The 19,003-nt window shown below is 36.0% G+C and overlaps 1 protein-coding gene across 1 annotated transcript in view; it reads left to right on the forward strand.

The window, feature by feature from the left end:
- Positions 1-15,939, forward strand: part of LOC118195348 (uncharacterized) — a 32,643-nt gene extending 16,704 nt beyond the window's left edge. Inside the window, exon 5 of the mRNA XM_085811478.1 lies at positions 12,428-15,939. Within this exon, the coding sequence (XP_085667604.1) occupies positions 12,428-12,588 (161 nt within the window). The 3' untranslated portion in view covers positions 12,589-15,939. The remainder of the gene's footprint in view (positions 1-12,427) is intronic.
- Positions 15,940-19,003: the final 3,064 nt, after the last annotated feature.

Raw genomic sequence — 19,003 nt, forward strand, 5'->3', positions numbered from 1 at the left:
ACAATGATGTAACGTCTACTTTCAAACCATCCTCTTCTAAGTTCCACACCAAGCCTAACACTTTCAACTTACTATCTCTCTCAGACCTACTTTCTTCACACAACCCTTCCTGAACCCACAAGTCATACAGCTCTTTAGAATTAGTGTTTAGCTTTCTCAAATTAAAACTCGCGTCTCTCAAAATAGATACCGCCTCTGATGAAAGACTGAAAGCTGATTCTACACTTTCCCCTCCATAACACAAATCGTCTGCATACAGTGAGCTATTTAGCATCTCGACACAGTTTTTGTTTGTTTCCGCATATTTCTTTAAATGATGTTTGATCGTTGCACTCAATAAAAACGGTGAACAATTACATCCAAATAATACTCTGTTCATTTGCATAATTTTAAAGTCCTCACTGTCATTATCAGGATACCAGAGAAATTTTAAATATTGCCTATCTTCCCTTGCTATCCCAATCATCAAAAACGCCTTTTCTATGTCACCGCAGAATCCAATTTTAAATTTTCGAAAGGAAAGAATGATATCCAAAATATTCGGATTTAGGTTTGGGCCCTTTTCTAAGCAATCGTTTAACGATAGCTTTCCTCTTTCGCAACTTCTGCAATTAAATACCATTCGAACTTGAGTGCTTTTTTTATCTTTACGGACCACTGCTCGGAATGGCATAAAGTATCCCTCTCTCGTTTCCTCACACTCTTGAATAATGTTGTTTTGTGTCTGAAATTTAATTATTTCCATAAACTGTTCCCTCACAAAGCTGTTACTTTTTAACTCTCGCTGCACCCTTTCGAACTGCCTTTTCGCTAAACCAAAATTATTTTCCAAATGCTCTGGACTCCTATTCCACAACAAGCGAGCCTCATACCTCCCGTCTACATATTTCAAATCCTCTTCAAATTGTTTAATTATTCGCTCATCGCCAGAACCCCTTTCCGACGCACACTCAGAGATTCCTAGACTTTCAGTCTCCCAAAGCTGACGAATCTGATCCGATATTTTTAATTCCTCTTCCGAATCGATGTGTATAAACAAGCCGGTGGAGTCTGACCCTGAACTTAACTTCTTACTCTCTCCCCCCACTCTACCACTCAATGTCCAACCGAATATGCTTTCATGCAGTACTAAATAGTCTGTTAACCGATGTGTTTTCCCCGTTAAGATGCAGTTCAAGTAATCATTCCCAATTAAAATCTGTACCTCTGCCACTTCACTATCGCAGCTGTCAGATAAGTGAAATCCTTGTTGGCGAAGATTGTTTATAATTTCTGCAGATGGCGTGGGTAATGCATTGGAACATATGGTTTTTACTTCGAGTGCTTCGATGATTAGAGTGAACCCTGTCTTATTTTTTAGAGAAAGTCTTTTTCTTTTAAATTCTCGCAATGGAGGATTCGAAGATGCAAATGTACGAATTCTTAATCTTTCTTTACCAATAGTTGGTAAACTTGGTTTTCTGGAAATAGACTGACAAACATAAGATCTTTCGGAAGCTGAATCGCATAACAACCTAACGTTAAATGTGGAATTATTTCCTACCAGTTGACCTCTCAATGTCTGATAATAAATCACGTCATTAGGAATTTGCTTGCTCAGTGTTTCGAGGAATAATGAACTAACGTTTGTCTCTTTTGCTGCGCTCGCAGTATTTTTAATGGATTTATTTTCTTGCCCTTCTGCATCACACAGGCTCTCTAAATGCGACAAAGATTTGCAAATATTACATTTAACCCTATCAGGTTCAATGTTTCTTCTAACCTTCTTCGGAAACATACAATGACCTGACTAGGAACAGAGAGCTTACTAAAGCTATGTTCACTAATTGTAGTAAGTAGACAGGATACAGACGAAGGGTATACAAAACCCTTTATTTTTCTTTATATACAATGACTTCCGTACTTCGGAATACAATGACCCTCCACTCGGGGTCTAACGTAAAAGGTATAAAAATAAAACTAAACTCTAACTTAACTTTAGAATAACACACGTGGAAGATTGGCCTTATAATAACAGGAAGCGTATGTAGCACAGAGACTGTGAACACTACAATACGTTTAATTTATCAAGAGGATTAAAACCTCTGGCCTGGAAGGCAAATAGCAACTGCGTAACTTCTAAGGTAAGCGGCCTGCTTCGAACTCACTGCTTCCTCTCTCTTGCTTGGCAAAAAGCCACAACTTAAGTACTTGGCGTTCGCCAGACAAACTTTGCATAAAATCCTTCACGCTTATAATTCTGGCCGGAAGTAGAAAATAAGAAGTGATAGTAAAGATTTAAAATAAAATAAACGTTAGTAAATCTTAAGATCCTTACATACTTCCCGCCAGAGTTAATTAGTTTGAAACTGAGGTCTAAAACGACCTTGTTGAAAACTTTTAGCTCTAGAATCTAACGCGAGGCCAACCTTTTACAAAAAAATGCTTCGCTAGAAACTAGAAAAATTTAAAAGAAAGAAATTTGTTACAATATCAGCTCCCAGGATCTACAACAATCTTTTTTTTTTTCATCTGTACTGCATCTAAACAGGAGCTTTATTCAATTCTGGTTCCTTCCAGAGATCTGGAAGGAAAACTAGTTTAATGAAATGTTACACAATGAAATGGCAAGTAACATATATAATTATACTTCTCTTAACATTCTTATTTCATTCATGACTGTTCTAATTGTCTCTCCCCGTGCTCTCTGACATGTGTTGTAAAAGAACACCAAACACGAATGTGTTTCTGTCTACGTGTGCCACACTTCCTCCTACAATCAAAACACTAACGTGTTAAAATTCAACATAACGAGACCTCTTAACACACCCTACTTTCAACTCTAAACCCTGAGGTACTATTCTAAAAGTGGCTAACTCTAAAGTGTAGCGTCAGAGAGCCTAACTACATCATTCAACCTTTACCACATATTCGCCATGATTTAATCTTTACAGTCACACGAATAACAAATTTTTAACAATACTTTCACTTTTACCATATCACGGTATTTCTTAACATTTAAAATAACAGTTCACATGTATATAAGAACATATCAACATGGCGTTAATTTTACACATTTGAAAACATACATTAGTAGTACATTGTTAACTTCTATTCTTTTCAAAGCAAGTGCCAATTCTTTCTACATTGAAATAATACTACATTTCAAAAAGTCTTTCAGACTAAAACTTCTCTCTTGCTAGAATGTTTTAAATAAAATTTATACAATAGCTTTTTACAAAAATTTAAGTTTACACAACGCTATTATACATCAACTTTAGTTTTACGCGCGAGTAATTGAAAACATAATAAGAAAATCGGTCACAACTCATTTCTCGGCCTTTTGGCGAAAAAGGTAGACCTCGCATGAGGTAAAACTTGAAATCTGCCACTTGCAGTAAGAATGAAAGATTAACTTAAGTTTGCAAAGTAACATAAAATTTTACTTATCTTTGTAATATTCGGACGTCCTTTTCTGGGCCCAGTCTTTAAAGGTACTGCAGACCGTAGCCTGGTTTATCCTCCTTCTTGTACGGGCTCGCCCTTCAGTGCTTTCCTCTGGAAGCTTCCGTTTTTCACCTGTACGGCCACCCTTGAACACCTTCCTTTTCTCCTCTGCTTGTGGTCTTGGCCGTTTGAAGGCAGCTGGTCTTGGCGGAACCGGGAAACTTCTGTCGTGATCCTGCTTGGACCTCGTTGTTGGCCGTTCAAATTTTTCTTGTACTTTTTTCTCCGCCGCTGATGGCCCTTCCGCAGTTCGGCGACTTTTGCTGCGGAGAGTTCTGTCGGATGAGTCGATCTTCCGTTTTAAACCGGGTTATAGTTGCCGTCATTTCTCCTCTTCACATACGTCGTCCTTCTCCCTTCTTCATTCTGGGGGTGTTCGTGAACTCTGTTTTCTGGACGGTGGAACGGCTTCTTTTTCTTTTTACCTTCAATTTTTCCGCGGGGCAATTTTCTTTTCACTTGCTTCTGTCTCTCATTGGCTTGCCCTTGTACTTGTCGTTTTTGCCACCTCTGGAACTTGTACCTGCGGTGTCTGCCGTGCTGGATCCTGCAAAAGATCTGAAAAGATTTGCATTTTATTACGATCGAAGTAGGGCTTAATTTGATCAATATTTGCGGAACAGGTTTCACCATTTCTGGCCTTTAACACTATAACAGCGTGAGTTATTTTTTCTATAACATATGGTCCTTCAAATCGTGGAAAAAATTTGGCAGTTTTATCTTCTGGTGCTGAAGAAAGTGAATGCTTAATTTTTAATACTTCATCCCCTACTTTATAAGTTACTCCCCGTCGTTTCAAGTCATAATACAGTTTTTGTTTTCTTTGTGCTACTTCAGAATTCTTCTTTGCTTCCTTAATTAGTTTTTCTATATCACCCATTTTAAATTCTGGGGCTCTTTGTTGCACATAAAATAATTTATCTAACGGTGTTATAATCTTTCTGCCTAGAAATAACTCAGCAGGAGTTTTGCCCGTTGTATCATGTTTTGCGGTCCTAAGGGCGAAAGCAAATTCATTGACATAGTTATCCCAGCTTTTATGAAAATTTTTAACATAACTACGGATAATTTTCACTATATTTCTGTTGACCCGTTCCGCTATATTTGATTGCGGCCGATACGGGACCATTTTTAAATGACGTATGCCCAGTTTTTGGCACATGTCTTCAAATATATTACTTACAAATTGAGGACCATTATCCGATATAACTTTTAGGGGCGCCCCGTATTTTAAAATATATTTATTTAAAATAGAATCAGTAACTAATTTCGCGGAGGCTCGTTTTAAGGGAACAATTTCGGTCCATTTACTAAAATGATCAACCATAACAAGGAGATAGCGACTTTTATTTAACTGACTTTTTGGGAAAGGGCCCAATAAATCGATGCCGATTATTTCATTTGGAAATTCGGATTTAATACTATTTAGAAACCCGGCCGGGCGGAAATTAATATAATTAACGGCTTGACATGTTGGGCAGGACTGGACATACGCCCTTGTTAACTTTTGCAGTTCAGGAAAGTAGACTGCCTCGCGTACGCGTTGGATAGTTTTTCGAATACCAGCATGAGAAGCTAAAGGGCTGTCATGGAGCTCTTGCAGGATATTTAATCTAAGACTAGCTGGGATAACAGGTCGAAATTCGTTGTTGGAATTCGTAGTTTTTGTATAAAATAATAGACCATCTATTAGTTCGTAATGGGCCGCCCTATTTCTTATCGCCACAATATCTTGGTGGCTAAAATTTTCAGGATCCTTCAAATACTCATAAATACTTCCAAACTCAGGATCCTTACCCAGTTCGGTTATTACAGTTTCTCGGGAATTTATTGTACACGCTGTAAGCATTGCAACTTTTACGGTATTACCCTGTTCGTCTAATTTAATTCGTGATAGGGCATCTGCTACGATATTTTCCTTTCCGGGGGTATGCTTGATTACCAGATTATATTCTTGCAGCTTGAGTGCCCATCTTATTAACCTTGGGGATAAATTTTTTCCTGAGTACAATCTAGTTACCGCCGCATGATCAGAATATACTGTTATCGGCGCCTTTCCAAAATAGACTCGGAACTTTTGCACTGCTAACAGAACTGCAAGTGCCTCTCTCTCGGTCGCGGAATAGTTTCTTTGTGTTTGATTTAAAGTTCGGCTAAAAAATGCCACGGGCTGCTGATTTTGCGAAAGTACCGCTCCTACCGCATAATCCGAAGCATCCGCTGAAATTTCTAAATTTTCATCCTTTTCAGGAAATTTCAACACAGGGGCTTGCGTTAATGCTTGTTTTAATTTTTCGAAAGCACTATTGGCTTCGGCCGTCCACGAGAATCTTGCCTTTTTCCTTTTTAATTTTAACAATGGCTCAGCGATAGCCGCAAAATCTTTTATAAAGGACCTATAATATGAACAAAGTCCTAGAAAAGAAGAGAGCTTCTTTGCCGTGTTTGGAGTCGGATACTTTTGTACAGCGATTATTTTTGATTCATCTGTCTCGATCCCTTTTTGCGATATTTTGTAACCTAAATATTTTAATTCAGTGGCTGCAAATTTGCACTTTTCGACATTAACTTTTAGACCGGCCTCATTTAATAAAGAAAACACCTGTCTTAAATCCTGTATATGTTGGTCGAGATTATCACTAGTAATAATGATATCGTCTAAATAGATAAATGTGGACTTTCCAAGAACAGGTCTTAACACAATGTCCATGCATCGCTGAAATGTTGCTGGGGCCCCAGAAAGGCCAAACGGCATACGCAAAAATGCATAAGTGCCAGACTTGGTTATAAAAGCAGTCTTAGGCACGTCCTCAGGCCTGACCCCTATTTGAAAATAACCATTCGTTAAGTCTAAAGTCGTCATAAATTTGGTTGATTTTATGTTCCTTAAAATTTCTTCTATGATCGGTAACGGATATACCGGATATTTCGTTATGGAATTTAATTTACGGTAATCAATAGCGAATCTCCACCTTTTTGGATGCTCCAAAGGATAATCATTATTTTTCTTACATAAAACCACCGGGCTAGCATAACTACTTGAGATGGGCGTTATGATCTTTTTACGTAGCATATCGGTAATATGCCATTCTATAATTTTTTCCTTATTCTTATCATACCGGTATGGTTTTTGACGAACTGGCAATGCATCTCCGGTGTCAATACTATGGTTAGTAACCTGAGTAAATCCTGGAATATCACTAAATAAGGAAGCAAATTCACTTACCACTTGTCGGATTCTATCTTGCTCGTCATTAGGCAGGTGGTCAAGATTTAACCTTGGCGGTTCAACCTTTTCTACACGCACTGGTTTCATTGTCAGCCTAAGGGACGCTTCATTAAAATCCAGTGTAGCTTGTGCGTCTGAAAGAAAGTCTATTCCTAGGATTAAATGTGCTTGCAAATTCTTTACTATAAAAAACATCACCTTTACTTGTTCGTCCTTGATACGGATATATAAAGGTACTTTACCTACGCACTTACATTCTTTTCCTTGCGCCGCTAATACTGTCGTATTATCCGCATTATATATGCGGTATTTGCGAAAATACTTTCTAAAAAAGACTTCCGCCACACAGGAACACTGCGCGCCGGTATCCAGGAGTGCGGTGGCCGGGATATTATTCACCAAGACTTCAATCTTCGGAAGAGTCAAATTTTTCACCATTACTGTATTTAACTTGTAGGAAGAGGGGTTTTCGTGGCCTTCGGATTTCCGCACCCTCTCGTCAGCAGAAATCCGTTTTAGTTTAAATTATTTTTCCTTTCCGTGCTTTCCTTCTTTTTCCCCTGGCCTTGAGACTTTTTTCCTGGGTTGCTATTGAACTGTCGACGTTCGCCGGCTGTTTTTGAATGCTCGGGTTTCCTTGCCCACTGATTCGCTTTTTCTCCGTAGCCGTATGCTTGAGTTTGCTGTAGTCTTGGCGTACCAAATTGGTTTCGCTGTTGATATTGGCGTCTTCTTTCGACGTCCGCCGTTCTTCTACTTTCAAACTGGATTGCTAGCTCAAATAACTTTTCCAGTGTAGTCGGATTTCTTAATTCAATAAAGTCTTGCACTTGGGGTAGTAACCTCGGCAAAATCACTTGAATTATTTCAGGATCCGGACGGTTTCCATACAAGAGCTTGAAAACGTGAATTTTTCTTAAAATAAAGCTCGAGAGGTTTTCAATTCTTTGTTGATATATACTAAAAAGTTCCGTTTCTAATTTCGCACGATCCCTTACAACAGGGAAGGCTTTTAGTAGGGCAGTCTTGAAATTTTCGTAAGTATAGGTGGGACTTCCTGCTTGACCCAAGAGACTTCTGCCGATACATTTGAACCAGTTAAGCGCTTGGCCCCTCAAAGCGCTGGTAGCTAAGGTAACTTTTTGAAACTCGTGCACGGGGTAGAGCATGAAGTGGTCATCCAATTTTTCCAAAAAACTGGTTACCGGTGAGTTTCCGTTAAACGTTGCTTCTGGTTTCATCGAAGCGCGCATGGTCTGGACGATGTACCCAAATCCTTCCAGGGCGGCAGCTGGCATTTCTGGATTCTGAGCCGTTTCTGCAGGCAGCACAGGTTCTTCTTGAAACTCGGCCATGGTTATTCTTCTACGTTGGGCGCCACTATCAGGTTCAATGTTTCTTCTAACCTTCTTCGGAAACATACAATGACCTGACTAGGAACAGAGAGCTTACTAAAGCTATGTTCACTAATTGTAGTAAGTAGACAGGATACAGACGAAGGGTATACAAAACCCTTTATTTTTCTTTATATACAATGACTTCCGTACTTCGGAATACAATGACCCTCCACTCGGGGTCTAACGTAAAAGGTATAAAAATAAAACTAAACTCTAATTTAACTTTAGAATAACACACGTGGAAGATTGGCCTTATAATAACAGGAAGCGTATGTAGCACAGAGACTGTGAACACTACAATACGTTTAATTTATCAAGAGGATTAAAACCTCTGGCCTGGAAGGCAAATAGCAACTGCGTAACTTCTAAGGTAAGCGGCCTGCTTCGAACTCACTGCTTCCTCTCTCTTGCTTGGCAAAAAGCCACAACTTAAGTACTTGGCGTTCGCCAGACAAACTTTGCATAAAATCCTTCACGCTTATAATTCTGGCCGGAAGTAGAAAATAAGAAGTGATAGTAAAGATTTAAAATAAAATAAACGTTAGTAAAACTTAAGATCCTTAAAACCCATTTTGCCTTACAAAATGGTTTTTTGTGACCCTTTTTTAAAGAGCGCTTGCACTTAAATTGATCGTATAATGCTTTGTGTTTCTCTGAAATACTTAAGTCGCAGTCTTTAGAAAGGTGAGATTTAAGACAAAAGTCGCACATATAATTTTCGACTGATGTATTAAGCGTCGCCGCTGATACCATTTTCTTTTTAATTGGAGCAACACTGTTACGATAGTTGTCGGTATTTCTTTCACTGGTTATCGAAAGTGTTTGTTGTTTAAGACCCAGAGTTAGTGACTTTTCGCGCGCTTCTACTTCTCTCTTTAGAAACAACAATAAATCTGACACTGTTGACTCTGTGTCGACCTTTTGCTCCCTACTAAACTGTAACACTAAATCTTGCGGTATACACTTATATAAAATAGGAAGTAATAGATTGCCGTAAGAATTAAAATTAATATCTAATGTCTCTAAACTTCTTGTTTGAACTGTTATTTCATCATATAGTTTTCTTAAACTGGATACATCACTTGATCGGCGTACTGGCTCTAAAGCTAGGAGAACGTTCATATGCGCACTAACTAATATTTCTTTTTTCCCAAATCTGTCAGTTAAGATTTCGATGGCCTTTATATAGTTTTCTCCTATTAATGGCAATCCGCTTATAGCTTTTGCAGCTGAACCGGTGAGTAAAGATCTTAAATAGTTAAACTTCTCAACATCTTGAAGCGTATTATTTTCGTGAATGGCAGCTTTATACTGAGCCCAAAATTCAGTAAATTTACATAAATCGCCGCTGAAAGTTTCTAAGGTAATGCGAGGCAATTTAGTATTATAATTAGTTTTGATTTCCGAAACTTGTGAAGTTGTTCCGGTTTTACCCACATTTTGAATATATCTATTGACTTTAGATTTACATCTAATGATGGATTCGCTGTATTCTAAACAATGTTCTACTTCTGTCTCTAATTCCTTAACAGTGCTTTGAGCATTAATAACTTCATCATATTTTAACAAGCTAGTTTCTCTCTCGATTAACACTGAAAGCGATTCCTGCAACACTTCTAGGTTCGGATTCTCGCTTTGCAATTCCTCATCCAATTTCCTTATTAATTTTGTTACACTGGTACGAACCGAACCTCTAATTTTTCTATTTCTCTCGACGGTTTCTTCAAAACTCATTATCAAAGATAAATTGCATGCAAATAAAATGAAATGACTCACCTTCCCGGCCGATGCACCAAAAACTTGATGTATGTAATAACTTACTTACATCTTCTTTATCGGTGGTTCTTGTGTTCTATTGGCCAAACAAAGACACTTTCCTTTAACTAAATCTATTTAATGAAGAGAAGACTATGTACAAATATTATATAGTACAGATTACAGAGTATCTAGTTTATGCCACTCTCAACCACTCTCATCAACCTCTCAACCCTCTCTGCCGAAACTCTTAATTAGCTAAACATACGGGCGGCGCAGCGCCCTCTATCTCTTTTTTCTACACACCATAATTATCTGGTAATTTCTTTTCATGTTATTTTATACCTTCCTATGTATTGTATACGGTGGGTCAGTTTCATTAAATTCTATAAATAACTTTTGGGGTAATCGTCATTTTTGTGATTTTTCCTTGATTAATGATAACCAGTGTATATAGTAGGTTGATTCGCAAAAAAAAAAACTATAAATGCCTTGCTTTTAAAGTTTTGAATTTTAATATTATATCATAGCAGATTTAAAAAAGCTTCATCGTTTCAAGAAACTAATTTTCCCTAATACCGATAATTTTACATACTTCACAAATATATGAACTACAAAGATGATGTTTTTTCTCTATTATGGTATTTCCAGTCCTGCTTTGATATGATAATTTTTTGAAAATCCATGAAATGAAACGTATCTAATGTGCATTCATTATCTAGTATTTTTCACCCAGTCCTTATTTAAATATGGAAAATTTATTAAATTTAGTTAATAAAAAGTACATCTGCTTTAGGAAATTTCTGATACGGATAAAATTAAAAGAATATTGCTTTCGATGACTGTGAATAATGTCCTGTTATCGTACTATTAAACAAAGAAAGAAAAAAAATTGAAAAGTAATTCTTACTTGATCATATAGCAAACTCGATTAACCTAAATTTATCGATTGTTTCGCCGTTTATATTCTGACTGGTTAGCAAGAAGTAAAGGAAGTCCAAAAGATTGACTTACTCTTTGGTAATATATTATGAAAATTATTGATTAAGAATAAGAGGAAAAGAAAGTCCAAAAGAAGGAGTCCTTCTTTGATAATATATTACGAAAACTATTGATTAATAATATTTTTCGGAAGAACAGAATACTGTGAGTGATTTGAAATATGTAACTCAATGCTGAAAACAAGCAACAACAAAATTAACAAAATTAAAATTTTGTTGCAAATATTTTTAAAATTTGTTGCAAAAAACAATCAGTAAATTTGTTGCAAACAATCAATAAATGTCTCAAAAATTTTCAAGCCGGAAAAAATTTGGAAGCCTGGAGAAACATTCTGTAAAAGTCTTTAATATATATGCGCAGCTCATAGCCACAACGCCATTATTAGTGTAATTAGTTTAGAAGAATCTTAGAAGTCAGATAAAAAAAAAAGTCATTTATTAAAATTGATAATTCAGTACTGTTAAAAATTAAATTTATCTAATAGAAATCTATTTATTACAAATATGTGGCGGAATCTTAACTGATGAGATATTACCTAAGAAAGTTTTTACTCGCTCTTGCGTCATAGCGTTGATAAGAAACTTTTAAAGTCTGTTTGCAACTGTTAGGAATGTTGCAAATAGTTTGTCTCTATAATATATCCACAAATAATTTGTTTCTATCTCAGTCCAATTTTGGATTGCGTCAGCAAATATTGCTATGTTTCTGTATTACCAAAGGTACAATATTCTAAATTGAGTTGGTTTGTCCAGAGTTGCCATTATGGAAATCATTTGAGGACTGATCAAACTTTTATCGCATCTTGTATTGCAATTGGTGAAAATGCTTAAAGAATGTATCTCTTAACCTTAGCTTCTATTTCAGTTCACAATCACATTAGTACTGGCATTGGCCTTAGTTTTTTATTTCCATTTTTATCTCTTTCAGTAAAATCTTAACTGGTAGCAATCACGTTTGACAGAGATCTCATTTCCAGATCTAAGTGTTGCATTCCCAGCCCTCCTGTATGATTTCTGAAAAGAAATAATCAAATAAAGACAAACGAATACGTAAAGAAATAGAAGAAGTAAATAATTTTACAGAAATAAGCATTCCTTCACAGAATTAAGCATTCCTTCACAGCATTACTTTAAAAATGACAAAGGAAAGTGAAACCACAGAATTTCAGATCTCTGTTTTTCGTGGTCATACCAATTTGATCTCATTCTGTCACGGGTAGTTTTCGCATTCTTTCTTCAAATTACTAAACATTCAAATTCTACATGCGCAATTCTGCATTCTAATTTACTTTTATACTAAAATATGTTTAATATTTGTAATATACAACAATAAAGTACAAAAATAAGCAATAAAAGTATTTAGAAATACTTACAATATGGACAGTAACAAAACTGGAAATGGTGAACCCCATCTTTTCTTTATCTGTAAGATTATCCTATTTGATCATTCTATAATGTCATTATGTAATTTAAACAGAGTCGAGAAATGTTTTTAAAACTGCTTAAACACTAAATAATTTTTTTTTTTTTTTTTTTTTTTTTTTTTGAATTTTTTGCAGAGGCAGTGGAGAAGATGCCCAAGAGGGATCGAGCGAAAAACGAGGAGCTGGTAAACGGGGCAGCTCCCTTCGCACACAGGTGGTACCACCAATCTGGAGCTTATTACTTCGTCGTTGCCTGTTTGTTACATTATTTGCTGCTAGGCCTGCTCTTCAGGTGAACGTTCAGCGATCTGTGGACCAGTCACTTCATTCCCAATCGCACTTCTGACGAATCCTGCGGATGATTGGCGATTTTCTGTGTGTATGTGTGTGTGAGCCGCGATAAATGCGGTGACATCCGGTGTGTACAAAGACTCCCATTCCCAGAAAAAAAAAAAAAAGTATTGTGTGTGGTCTCGGTGTGCTTTTTAGAGCCTCTTCCGAGTCTACTATTCTTGTAAAAAAAGAAACAAGCAGGAAACACCAAAGACTCGATTTGTTGTGTGTATTAAGTGCCATCGGAGGATGATAACCTTCAGTTTTGAAAGTTAAAATGTCGCAGCCGGATTGATTGTTTACATGCGCCAAAATCTTCACACGAAATAACTCCCATGTTTGAAATTTGTAGCTGTTTAAACTAATTCTCAAATACTATATTAAATTTAAAAACACAAATTAATTATTCATAATTAAAACAGAAGATGAGACATTGTAATATCCAGTTTCATACAGTTTTATTCTCTTCACGAAATCCTTCTTTAGCTATAAAATGCATTTCGCGGTATTTTAAAAGAAAATTAGACTTTCTGTTTGCTATGATATTCTCTTCTATTCACGTGTCCCTTCAGGGACGAATATTTTACTACCAGAAAATTTCTAAACTTGCTTGCCCCCCAAAAAAGAGGGAATAAACTTTGATTCAAACTTAGTTAAACATAGTGATTCGATTCACAGCAACAAATTTTAGAGTTGAAGGCTTACTTAAAAGTTGTCTTCTGTATGATTTAATACCATAATCCCTTGCATATGTACCACGTAATTTTGCCATACCGAACGAAATTCTTGTGAAATACGATCAGTCCGGCTGCTGACTTATCACACGTCGCCGAAATGCTTTTTGGATGTTTGGTTTTATTTTTTATTTTTTTTTATTTATTTATTTTTATTTTTTTTTTAAATCCTGCGGCTTGGTTCGCATCAGTGAGATATATTGTACGATATCGGTGTTCAAATTTCATTTTGTACAGTATGCGAGTGAAGAAAAAGAAAAACTTTCTACGTAATTTATAACCTTGACAGATGTCTGTTTATCAAATTCTATAAGTGGCTTAATGCGTAAAGATAGGCTCGGGAGCTTTTTAAGTCTCGAACTAACTACAGCTGAAAATTTCTCCACAAAGGCCACGAAGCCGTCTTGAAAGGAGAGTCCCTATATTTATTTTCTTTAAAACGGACTGCTCCATTTCTTGAACACATTTCAAAGATTTTTTGCAACAACTTTCTCTCTAAGCAGCGGAATTAATTTGTTTTATTTCTGTCAGAATGCAGGAATATTAGTAACTTGTGAAAAAGTCGTTTCTGATACGTAGTTCTGAGCTGAAATTCCTTTCCATGGAATTTGATCGCATTTATTCTTACAAATACATAAGAAGAGTAATTTTTAAGCCGTTTAAAATTTTTTTTAGTCCAAGGGTTGCCCAGAAAGACTATTAATTTCGTTTTGGCATTTTATGTTGATTCACTATAAACATTGATTCACTTTTTAAACTGTTGCCACGAAATATTAGAGACCTGTATTACATTTAAAAAAATTAAATAATGAAGAATCTGCATAAATGTATGTTTGTTTCTTGCACTGGTATAAAACAACGGTACCTAGAGCCATCAAATTTTGAATAACGTACGTTTCCACCTGAATATTGGCATCTGGAAGACCAAATTGGAATTTGTTTAATTATCTATTTCATATTATGTAAAACTTTAACGAATCTTTTGTTAACAAACTCAAAGATTTCAAAGCGAGCAATGGCAATACTGTACGGAGAAGGGAAAGAAAATTATCTCCAAACGCGAGACTGTGTATCGGAAATTTTAAAGATATGCTCATTTTAAAATTATTTTGCAATATTGCTGTTGAACTTAATTTTATGGTTTATGGCGAAGAACATGATACTTAATAAATAAAGGTAACACACAAAACTGTAAAAAAAAAAAAGAAAAAAAAAAAAAAAAAACCTTTGGGCGTAATATAAAATGCTTTCAAATTTTATTTTACTTTTTTTTAAATGGCATTTTGCTGAAGAATGTTGTAGTTCACTGCATTTCATATCTAATTATTTGTCTTCATTATTATGTTTAATTGTTTTTACTCACTTACTTTTAAAACGTATAGCTCAATGCACTTCGAAAAATAAACTGTATAAAAGAATCCACTAATATCTAGCAGTATTGAACTATATTAAAAAAATTTGACAACACAATTAATGCACACGATGTTTGATTGTATAGTTCGACCGCATCATCCGCAACCATGAGCGCAAACACGCATGCGCCATTCGGACCTAATTATTCTCAAATTAGGGTGGAAGGATGGGGACTTTCTTTCCTTCCAGCATAGCTCTTTCCGGAGAAGAGAAGACCTTTCACGTTGCAGCAAGTAATACCGCCCCTTTTGGACGAGTCTATGTGTTTTGGCAGAATGCTAACCAGGGTTGAGCTTCAGACGGTCGAACTATACTATATGTACAATAATATTATTTTTTTGTTATGAGACATCGAGCGCATGGTTATAATACATTGGCAGTTGATACCATAAAACCACAGAGTTTGTCGTTTGTATTATTCGGCCACTGCCATACAGTTAACGCCTTCTGCAGAATAAATACTTTTCATCCGGTTGACATGTTCTCCGAGGCTGCTCTTAATAGAGTATTGAAAAGTTGCTTTCGAATTCATAACTTGAGTATAGATGACAATAATTTTTGGACCATTAAATCCGTAGTTTAAATAAGCATACCTTATCTGAAATTATACTCATACATTTTATGAAATGTTACAAATAGATGAAAATCATTTTAAATATCCTCCGCTGCTGAAAATAGGCCTGCGTATTTTCGTCTATAAATTTGACAAAATTCTTTTATGTGAGAAAATTAACGAATGCTTCTTAGATTTCTAGAATTCCTCGAGGTGTTTAAAGCTGGAACTAACATAAAACATTAATTGTTACTTTCATGTTCAGCGTACCAAAATTTATGAAATGTGGCTGCCTTTATATTGGGTACCATCTGATGTAATTTAAATGCCTACTCTAAATTCCATGGAAAGAAATTCAAAAGAAACTTGCAAAAGCATTTTGAATCCTTAATATTATATGAACTATTTACCAGGCTAAAAGGGAAAAATGATTTTCCCATTTTGTGATTTGTTTGTACAATAGTTTATTTTTCTTGTACAGGAAAATGTATACTTATGTATAGTTCAATTTTTGTTTGCTGCGTAACTGATTTGAAAATTGCAGGAAATAAACTGAGCAGTCTAAACCTTTTTGTTATCTCTTGCCATTGTAATTAAAAATGTGTACAGTCAAATATTGTAATATTCTTTTTGCTTTCGTTCCTCAGAAACACTTACTGTAAAATCGGCAAATTATTGAAGTTATACATTTTCCAATAAGTTTAAAATATATGGCTCACTCCAGAAATTCTGAGATACAAATAACGTTACTACCCCCAAAATTCAGTTTTGCTGCCGAAATTTTTGGATGAATAAAGTGACAACTTCTCAAGATTTTTCCAAGCACAGATTTCACATGAATATTAAATTATCACGAATATAGTTTACGCTTGGTGATCTGTTATGATTTACATACACAATTTAAATTTAAATCTGTGTTTGAAGCAGCCTTCTCACCCCCCCCAAATCTTCATTTACTGAAATTCGCTTATATGTATTTAAAAGGCGTCATATTTTTATAAATAGATTGCATATTGCTTAGAGAATGCAAATTTTGCCAAATTTTTCCAAAATTGACGAGTACGATAGTGTGTTACTTTAAAACAGTAACTTCAAAGTTATTTTATGCCACCCGATTTAACTCCTAACCGTGGGAACAACAGCTGCGGAAAAACATTTTTACAATATAATAATAAAGTCTATATGCAAATTATATGGGTTAAAGCTCATGTAGGCCTGAAAGGTAACGAAGCAGGAGACAGAGTAGTTAAAGAAGTAAGCAGTACTTATGAAGCAGAGGAGCTAAGTATCCCCAGTACCTTGCACTCACCTAAAACAAATTCTACATGAAAAGGCAATACAACAATGGCAAATAAAATCTAGGGAAAACTGGCAGATGCCCATATAGTTTCATTCCTAAAATAAGCATTACATAGCTTATTTCACAACTCATTTTATTACGTCCCTGACCCCTTTCAATACTGTTTTCATCGCTTTTGTATCTCAAATACAAGTAAATATATCTGCGGATTATAAGTTTCACCTAACCGTTATGCCTGTTATTGTACATTTACAGCTGCCACCCACTTACGTCAACCGACCTACAATATGGGCTCTTTTCAGAAATAAGAAGCCAAACAACAAGAATCAATGTTATATTTATAAATTTTGCAGGACAAATTTCGATGGTTTACCTACAGAACAATCTTCCTCAGCTGCATTTAAGTGCTAAAGTGCAAATGGCTGCTCTTTGTGGCTGTTCATAACTTCCCAAGAAATATAAATTACCTTTATTCTTAGTCAAGCGAAAAATATCATATGGCGAAATGGCTAAAAGACAGGCTCAAAACCCGAATTTCAACCCCCCCCAGAAACTACCGCTAAATCGGCTGCTGCTGCACTTTAGTAATGTGAACGATATTAATAATGATAATTTATATGCTGATAATAATGTAAAAAAGGTGTTTCTGTTAGCATTAACACTTAAATGCATGAATTTTTATTTTTAAACTAAAAAATACATTAGAATTGATATCAAATAAAACAGGGAAAATACTAGAAAAAAATCTAAACTAAGTTTTGTTCTAATTTTTGAAAAAATATTATTAACTTTTACAAAAAAAGAAAAAAAATACGATAGTCAAATGCGTAATAACAGTTTTATGTAATAATACATATCTTATAAATTTGTTCAACCAATTTTAAAACTGAATACATCAAAATAACAACAAAAACAAAATCAAAAATTGGTAAACACAAATTATGATGCCCACACCCTACACACCAACTCACAATAATGACCGTCACACTGAAACTTTCAAAACTATAGCTGTAAACAGTTTGTATCCAATTGGTTACATTATGCAGCAAGCTCAAATTTGTGTTTTAGTTTGATTTACATGAATAGATTTGAGTATGTTGCAAAATGGCAACTACATGCATTTAAGGAGCATGTACAGAGAGCAGGAACCAGTTCTGGCTGCACGAAAAGCTTGAATTAAGCATAGGAAGGAAGTCATTGTTTTATAGCAAAGGAGTGAAGCGGAAATTACGTGATTCTCAGAGGAATCTCCATGTACCAAATAGCCTTCCACGCAGAGTCGTAGCTAGGGTTTTCAGCGCCCAGGGACAACTGAAGATTTCGTGCCCCCTACTGCTTGCCAAGGATGGAAAACATTTAATTCTAAAATGTCGTAACATCAGTTTGGCGCCCCTTGGATTCTGCGCCCGGAGATAGATGCCCCCCTTGCCCCCCTCTAGCTACGCCCCTGCTTCCACGGTTGTCAACCAGGAGGCCCAGGCTGAAACAAACATTATTGCTAATCTTCCGTATTGTGAGGTTGCTACATATAACAAACTGCTGCCCGTTCCAGTCTCAAAGCCTAAACAGGACTACGTTTTGCTTCAAAGGATAACGAACGTAGATTCATCAGGTTATATCGATGCAGGCATGTTAAAAATCTGCAATGACCTTTCCCGGATTCGAACTCCGGATCTTCCGAATACGCGTCGATTCAAGTTACAGCAAGAAAGCATGCAGAAATGGAGGCAGAAAATACTTTATAAACTCCCTTATCAAAGAGCGACTGGGAATTGAGAACCCCCAATAGCCAAATCTTGGTGGTGGCGAATTATCGTTCACCATCTTTTAGTTTAGGCTCCACTGTAATGTCATTAGAATTTTTTTTTCGTAGTCAGGAAATCAGGAAACTAAAGATATCCTAAATGCTCTCGCCAGGATTCGAAATCCGGAAATCTTGAATTCGGATAAAGGCTGCTTCCACTTACACCACAAAGGCACGCGGAAAGGAGAGAGAAAATACCTTGTAAAATAAATAAAGATCCCCTGTCCTCCAAACAGAGTTAGAAAATAGTTTTAATTCAAATAAGCTAGGGATTAGACGCAAAGCTACCCGATTTAAAGAGCTCCTGCTCAGCTGTGGAAAGAAAGAAGACGTATTTATACTTCAACAGGCTCTGAAGGACACACTATCTTTTCATTACTCTATACATCATCGAATTCCGCAACCTAATAAGGCTACGCTGATTCTGTTCAACATCCCATCAACAGCAACAAAGGACCTGAAGGAAGCTTTAATCGCTCTGTCCAATTGCAGAAAAGCACAAGTTTTACCACGAACATCACTGAGACAGTTGGAGGATACGACTAAGTGCCTAGTAGATATAATCCCAGACACG

This window comes from Stegodyphus dumicola, chromosome 2 (assembly GCF_044657685.1).
Source record: "Stegodyphus dumicola isolate Sdum_Otavi_A_Nest chromosome 2, ASM4465768v1".
NCBI lineage: Eukaryota > Metazoa > Arthropoda > Arachnida > Araneae > Eresidae > Stegodyphus > Stegodyphus dumicola.